Source organism: Dicentrarchus labrax, unplaced genomic scaffold (assembly GCF_905237075.1).
Source record: "Dicentrarchus labrax unplaced genomic scaffold, dlabrax2021, whole genome shotgun sequence".
Lineage (NCBI taxonomy): Eukaryota > Metazoa > Chordata > Actinopteri > Moronidae > Dicentrarchus > Dicentrarchus labrax.
In genome coordinates, this window is record NW_026136853.1 from 700,001 (window position 1) to 707,500 (window position 7,500).

The 7,500-nt window shown below is 42.2% G+C and overlaps 1 protein-coding gene across 1 annotated transcript; it reads left to right on the forward strand.

The window, feature by feature from the left end:
• The first annotated feature begins 944 nt into the window (after positions 1-944).
• On the forward strand, positions 945-6,645 carry LOC127360182 (inositol monophosphatase 1-like). The gene is made up of 9 exons (XM_051394461.1): positions 945-1,026; positions 2,516-2,614; positions 3,473-3,606; positions 3,975-4,079; positions 4,813-4,858; positions 4,937-5,045; positions 6,004-6,112; positions 6,194-6,345; positions 6,419-6,645. The coding sequence occupies exons 2-9, from the start codon at positions 2,555-2,557 to the stop codon at positions 6,574-6,576; spliced, it is 873 nt and encodes a 290-aa protein (XP_051250421.1). The 5' UTR covers positions 945-1,026; positions 2,516-2,554; the 3' UTR covers positions 6,577-6,645.
• Positions 6,646-7,500: the final 855 nt, after the last annotated feature.

Sequence of the window (7,500 nt, forward strand, 5' to 3'; positions counted from 1 at the left end):
GATATAATATTATTATTATGATATTATTTAGATAAAGATATTGTTGCTGCCTCAGTGGAAACAGCAACCAGCTGGGATCTTACAGTTACAGTAAATGTGAGTCGGGGTACATTTCGCTGTATGAGCTTCAGTCTGCTTTCACAGCAACATGTGTGACTCACTGATGTAAAGCACTTCTCATCTTACTGCCAGAACTCGAGCCTGTGATGTTGATGGGTTGTATCAGAACCTCACAATATTACCTGTGGAGTTCCCCAGGGTTCCATTTTAGGGCCTCTGTTATTTGGTCTGCATATAAAGATCTGCCAGCGCTCCTGGCCCTGCTGATTCACTGTGAGGTTGAGGACTCTCAGTAATGGATTAGAAAGTGTGAGAGAGGGTTGGAAAACTGGAAGTGTCTCGTAATGCAGCTGGAATTATTTCTCATATTTAGGAATCATAATAATAATAATAATAATAATAATATCTCTTTCTTGTGACGTTATGGCTGATAGATGTTATCCAGCAAACGTTTCACAGAACGAAGCTGTTCTTGTTCATTTCTGAGACGAGAACAAACTGAAATACTGATAATAGAAATAATAAAGATACAGTGACCTGCTACAGACACACACACACACACACACTGATATCACACACACACACTGTCTCCAATAGAATTAGCAGTGAGGAAAACTCTGAACGGGATGTTTGTTCGCAGTCAGCTGAGCGACCATATGTACCACCACTTCCTCGTTACCACTGACCTGTGACCTCTGACCCCCCCACGCTCTCCCACACACACACACACACACACACACATAAAGGCCGCAGCTAAAACTTAACCTTTCTAAACTGGAGACTTCTTTCTATGGAGTTCTGTTATCAGTCAGCACTCTGAGGAGGGGGGGAGGAGGGGGGCGGGTCCAGGGAGTGCTGCCATTGGCTGGAGATGAGAGCTGAGGTCTGATTGGCTGTTTGTTGTATAAAAAGAGAAAAACGTTCACAAGAGTTCATAAAGTTCTTCAGAAACTCACCAGACGTCAGGTACCAACACTTCTTCTATGGTTCTACTGCTTCTTCTTGTATGGTTCTACTGCTTCTGTACTTCTTCTATGGTTCTACTGCTTCTTCTTGTATGGTTCTACTGCTTCTGTACTTCTTCTATGGTTCTACTGCTTCTGTACTTCTTCTATGGTTCTACTGCTTCTTCTTGTATGGTTCTACTGCTTCTGTACTTCTTCTATGGTTCTACTGCTTCTTCTTCTATGGTTCTACTGCTTCTGTACTTCTTCTATGGTTCTACTGCTTCTTCTTGTATGGTTCTACTGCTTCTGTACTTCTTCTATGGTTCTACTGCTTCTTCTTGTATGGTTCTACTGCTTCTGTACTTCTTCTATGGTTCTACTGCTTCTTCTTCTATGGTTCTACTGCTTCTGTACTTATTCTATGGTTCTACTGCTTCTGTACTTATTCTATGGTTCTACTGCTTCTGTACTTCTTCTATGGTTCTACTGCTTCTTCTTCTATGGTTCTACTGCTTCTGTACTTATTCTATGGTTCTACTGCTTCTGTACTTCTTCTATGGTTCTACTGCTTCTGTACTTCTTCTATGGTTCTACTGCTTCTTCTTCTATGGTTCTACTGCTTCTGTACTTCTTCTATGGTTCTACTGCTTCTTCTTCTATGGTTCTACTGCTTCTGTACTTCTTCTATGGTTCTACTGCTTCTGTACTTCTTCTATGGTTCTACTGCTTCTTCTTCTATGGTTCTACTGCTTCTGTACTTCTTCTATGGTTCTACTGCTTCTTCTTGTATGGTTCTACTGCTTCTGTACTTCTTCTATGGTTCTACTGCTTCTTCTTCTATGGTTCTACTGCTTCTGTACTTCTTCTATGGTTCTACTGCTTCTGTACTTATTCTATGGTTCTACTGCTTCTGTACTTATTCTATGGTTCTACTGCTTCTGTACTTCTTCTATGGTTCTACTGCTTCTTCTTCTATGGTTCTACTGCTTCTGTACTTCTTCTATGGTTCTACTGCTTCTGTACTTACTCTATGGTTCTACTGCTTCTGTACTTCTTCTATGGTTCTACTGCTTCTTCTTCTATGGTTCTACTGCTTCTGTACTTCTTCTATGGTTCTACTGCTTCTTGTATGGTTCTACTGCTTCTGTACTTCTTCTATGGTTCTACTGCTTCTTCTTCTATGGTTCTACTGCTTCTGTACTTCTTCTATGGTTCTACTGCTTCTTCTTCTATGGTTCTACTGCTTCTGTACTTCTTCTATGGTTCTACTGCTTCTGTACTTCTTCTATGGTTCTACTGCTTCTTCTTCTATGGTTCTACTGCTTCTGTACTTCTTCTCTTCAGTTTCTTCTTTGTTGTTTTTCTTCTCTTCCTCTTTTCATATCTCGACTTTTTTTCTTCTTCTGTGGTCTCTTTTGTTACATCAGCAGTTTTCTTCTTCTCTTTTTACTTTTCCGTCCTCATGTTTCTTCCTTTTTCATTTGTGTCTTTATTTTGTCTTCTGACAGGAAGTATCACTCTCAATAATCATCATCATCTTCATCATCATGGCCGACTGGACCGACTGTCTGACCTTCGGCATCTCCATCGCCAAACAGGCCAGTGAGGTAAGAGACACACAGACCAATCACAGCACTGAGACAGAGGTCAGAGGTCAAATGGGACTTTGTCAACAAAAACAACAAAATAAAAGCGATCACAACAATTTTACTGCGTCCCCTTCTTCTTCTATGGTGATTTACAAGCAGACAGATTATTTTTCACTTGATTTCTTCACAATAATAATAAAAATGGTTTTGTACGACGCTGTGTTCCCGTGGTCCCTCCCTTACGCTACGTAGAGAAAATGGCGCCTGCCAGTGTCCAACGTTCTGAGCGTTACGAACCATCCGGGTCAGCGTGAACTGATGGACTCTAACAGTTAGTGGAGGGATTCACACTGAAACACAGAATCAGTCAGCAGAAGGCTAACAGGAAGTTAGCGGCTGCACATGTGGAAGATGTGAGTTATTTTATACAGGAAGTGGAGCACCTCCAGCACTGAATGCATTGACCAATAGCAGCGCAGCAGGAATGATGAGTTCAGGTTCAGTTCACAGTGTTGTAATTTTCTGATAAAAATGTTTGAGTTTGAGCTGATGACCTTTACCTGAACCTGGTACACACACACCTGTTCATATTCATATATATTTATCATTTACTGATCATTATTGATCCAACTGACATCATGCAGTCCGTTATACTCATTTCATCATCACATACATATACACTATATATGTGTATAAAATAAATATATACAGTGTATAGAAGAAATCATTCATGTTTGTTTCAAGGGTACGGATACCACTACATACTGATTATTGATTTTGTAATGGTGTAAATTGTTCTGTGCATTGTCACAATGTAAAGCTTTTGTGTGTGTGTGTGTGTGTGTGTGTGTGTGTGTGTGTGTGTGTGTGTTTCAGATCGTTCTAATGGCGTTCCACCAGCAGAAAGACGTGATGTTGAAAAGTTCTCCAGCTGATTTGGTGACAGAAACTGATCAAAGAGTCGAGAAGATCCTCATCTCTGCCATCAGGAACCAATACCCACAGCACAGGTTCTAGTGTTGTTCTACTGTAGGATTCAGTATCCACAGCACAGGTTCTAGTGTTGTTCTACTGTAGGATCCAGCACAGGTTCTAGTGTTGTTCTACTGTAGGATCCAGTAACCACAGCACAGGTTGTAGTGTTGTTCTACTGTAGGATCCAGTACCCACAGCACAGGTTCTAGTGTTGTTCTACTGTAGGATCCAGTACCCACAGCACAGGTTCTAGTGTTGTTCTACTGTAGGATCCAGTACCCACAGCACAGGTTCTAGTGTTGTTCTACTGTAGGAACCAGTTCCCACAGCACAGGTTCTACTGTTTTCTTCTGACATACAGAACCTCAGCACTGTTGTTTGACTTCTGACCTGTGACCCTCAGGTTCATCGGGGAGGAGTCTGTAGCTGCAGGTGAGCGTCTGGAGCTGACTGACAGTCCCACCTGGATCATCGACCCCATCGATGGAACTGTTAACTTTGTACACAGGTGAGAGGTTGGGTTTACAGAGAGAGAGGAAAACTGTAGATATAACTCATAGAACAGTAGTTATGACTAATAGAACCGTAGTTATGACTAATAGAACCATAGTTATGACTAATGGAACCATAGTTATAACTAATAGAACCGTAGTTATGACTAATACAATCGTAGTTTTAACTAATACAATCATAGTTTTAACTAATAGAACCGTAGTTATGACTATTGGAACCATAGTTACGACTAATAGAACCATAGTTATGACTAATGGAACCATAGTTATGACTAATAGAACCGTAGTTATAACTAATAGAATCGTAGTTTTAACTAATAGAACCGTAGTTATGACTAATGGAACCATAGTTATGACTAATAGAACCGTAGTTATAACTAATAGAATCGTAGTTTTAACTAATAGAACCGTAGTTATGACTAATGGAACCATAGTTATGACTAATAGAACAATAGTTATGACTAATAGAACCATAGTTATGACAAATGGAACCATAGTTATGACTAATAGAACCGTAGTTATGACTAATGGAACCATAGTTATGACTAATAGAACCGTAGTTATAACTAAAAGAATCGTAGTTTTAACTAATAGAACCATAGTTATGACTAATGGAACCGTAGTTGTAACTGATATAACGTAGTTATGACCGAAAGAACCACAGAGGTAATTATGTGTATTCATGTGTGTAACTGTAATCTGAACTCGATGCGTTGTTTCTTCTGGCAGGTTTCCATTTGTGGCCATCTCCATCGCCTTCACCATCAACAAGCAGGTACACTCAACATCCGGTTCCAGGTCAGAGGTCAGAGGTCAGACAGGAAATGGACTAACATGTTGTTGTTGTTGTCAGACAGAGTTTGGGATCGTGTACAGCTGTGTGGAGGACAAGCTGTTCTACGCTCAGAGAGGAAGAGGAGCGTTCCTGAACGGAGAACCGCTGCATGCCTCCGGGCAGGAAGGTGACATCACACACACTACATCACATGTAGTCTAGGTGGTAAAGTAAAGTGGACCTGGATTGGTTAGGACTAGGGATGTCCCATAAAATAATATATAATATCGCGCGCTAGATGACGTATAACAACAAAACTACACTAGACTGGTTGGTTGCTAACCGTGGCTAACAAGCAAACAATTTAAAGCTGAATGATTTTAATATTAACACAAAATAAGTGCAATGCACCTTAAATATTTTACCCTGCTGTGAGCTGTTCCTTAACCAAACTAACAATTGGCTTAGAATTTACATTAGCACTCCTTCAGGTGAATAATACAATTAAACACATTAACCAAAGCTAGTGCTTAGCTAGCGATTAGCGCTTAGCTAGTGCTTAGCGTTAGTACTCTTTTCAGTATTGATACAATGAAAGTTGAAGTCGTTCTCTTATTTTGCACAGTGTTTACATTTGGAAAGCCATGTTGCATTTATGTATGCATCCAGTGGGGCATCACAATAAAATTAGGCCTAATGTGTTAATTCCACTATAGGAGATATGTTATGTTGTTACAGTTTGGTGTAAAAAGACTGCAGATATTGATATCGGAAATTGAGAGTTGGACATGAAGACAATATCGGAATATCGAATATCGGCAGAAAAGCCAATATCGAGCATCCCCAGTTCTGACTGTTCTGGGGCGGCTGTGGCTCTGAGGCAGAGCAGGTCGTCCACTAATCGGAAGGTTGTTGGTTCGATTCCTGGCTCCTCCCGCCACATGTCGAAGTGTCCTTGAGTAAGATACTGAACCCCCAATTGCTCCCGATGCATCAGTGTGTGCATGAGTTAGTTTCTGTTTGATGCACTTTTCCATTACTGAGTGAATGTGTGTGTAAAAGTGCTTTGAGTGGTCAGAAGACTAGAAAGGGCCTATACAAATGCAGGTCCATTTACCATTTACCATTCTGTCTCCTCCAATCAGATGTCAGCAGGTGTGTGGTGGTGACTGAGATTGGGGCAGAGCGTGATGACCTTGCTCTGTCCATCATGACCTCCAACATCTTTAGACTGCTGAAACTACCTGTACACGGGTGAGAACGTTACCTGTATGACATGTTTGCGTGTTGTTTGTATGCTGTGACCTCTATAACGTGTTGTTTGTGTGGGGTTAGTGTCCGTGCGTTGGGGACAGCGGCAGTTGACATGTGTCAGGTGGCAACAGGTGGAGCTGATGCCTACTATCACATTGGGATGCACTGCTGGGACATTGCCGCCTCCGCCATTATCGTCCAGGAAGCTGGAGGCGTCGTCATGGATACGGACGGTCTGTATCTGACATGTGATGTCATATCTCCACCTGTGTGTATTTCTTTTCATTGGTACGTGTGTCTCCTCAGGCTCAGAGTTTGACATGATGTCCCGAAGAGTCATCGCCGCCAGCTCCTCTACTGTGGCCAATCGTATTGCTCAGGTCATCCAGGTTTTTCCCTGTCGCCGTGATGACGAAAACCTCAACAGGTGTATCTGTGGAGCGACAGGTGTGAATGGAGTGTAGGTCAGCTGACAGGAAGTCTGATAAGTGTGTAACAACATTTTAGAAACATTAATAAAGTTTGAAATCAGATCTCCCGGATTCTGTTTCTTCATTTGCTCTAACGCACTGGTTCTAACCCGGAATGACTGGTGCTATCCCAGAATCACTGGTTCTATCCCAGAATCACTGGTTCTAACCCAGAATCACTGGTTCTAACCCAGAATCCCTGGTTCTATCCCAGAATCCCTGGTCCTATCCCAGAATCCCTGGTTCTAACCCAGAATCCCTGGTTCTAATCCAGAATCCCTGGTTCTAACCCAGAATCTCTGGTTCTAACCCAGAATCCCTGGTTCTAACCCAGAATCCCTGGTTCTATCCCAGAATCACTGGTTCTAACCCAGAATCACTGGTTCTATCCCAGAATCCCTGGTTCTAACCCAGAATCCCTGGTTCTATCCCAGAATCACTGGTTCTAACCCAGAATCCCTGGTTCTATCCCAGAATCCCTGGTTCTAATCCAGAATCCCTGGTTCTAACCCGGAATGACTGGTGCTATCCCAGAATCACTGGTTCTATCCCAGAATCCCTGGTTCTATCCCAGAATCCCTGGTTCTATCCCAGAATCACTGGTTCTAACCCAGAATCCCTGGTTCTATCCCAGAATCCCTGGTTCTAACCCAGAATCCCTGGTCCTATCCCAGAATCCCTGGTCCTAACCCAGAATCCCTGGTTCTAATCCAGAATCCCTGGTTCTAACCCAGAATCTCTGGTTCTAATCCAGAATCCCTGGTTCTAACCCAGAATCCCTGGTTCTATCCCAGAATCACTGGTTCTATCCCAGAATCACTGGTTCTAACCCAGAATCCCTGGTTCTATCCCAGAATCACTGGTTCTAACCCAGAATCCCTGGTTCTATCCCAGAATCCCTGGTTCTATCCCAGAATC

Bases quoted from the DNA above. Each gene is read 5' to 3' on its own strand.
- LOC127360182 (XM_051394461.1), top strand. From the start codon at position 2,555: ATGGCCGACTGGACCGACTGTCTGACCTTCGGCATCTCCATCGCCAAA. The intron at 3,607-3,974 runs GTTCTAGTGTTG...TGTGACCCTCAG, and splicing joins AACCAATACCCACAGCACAG to GTTCATCGGGGAGGAGTCTG. The intron at 4,859-4,936 runs GTACACTCAACA...TGTTGTTGTCAG, and splicing joins CCTTCACCATCAACAAGCAG to ACAGAGTTTGGGATCGTGTA.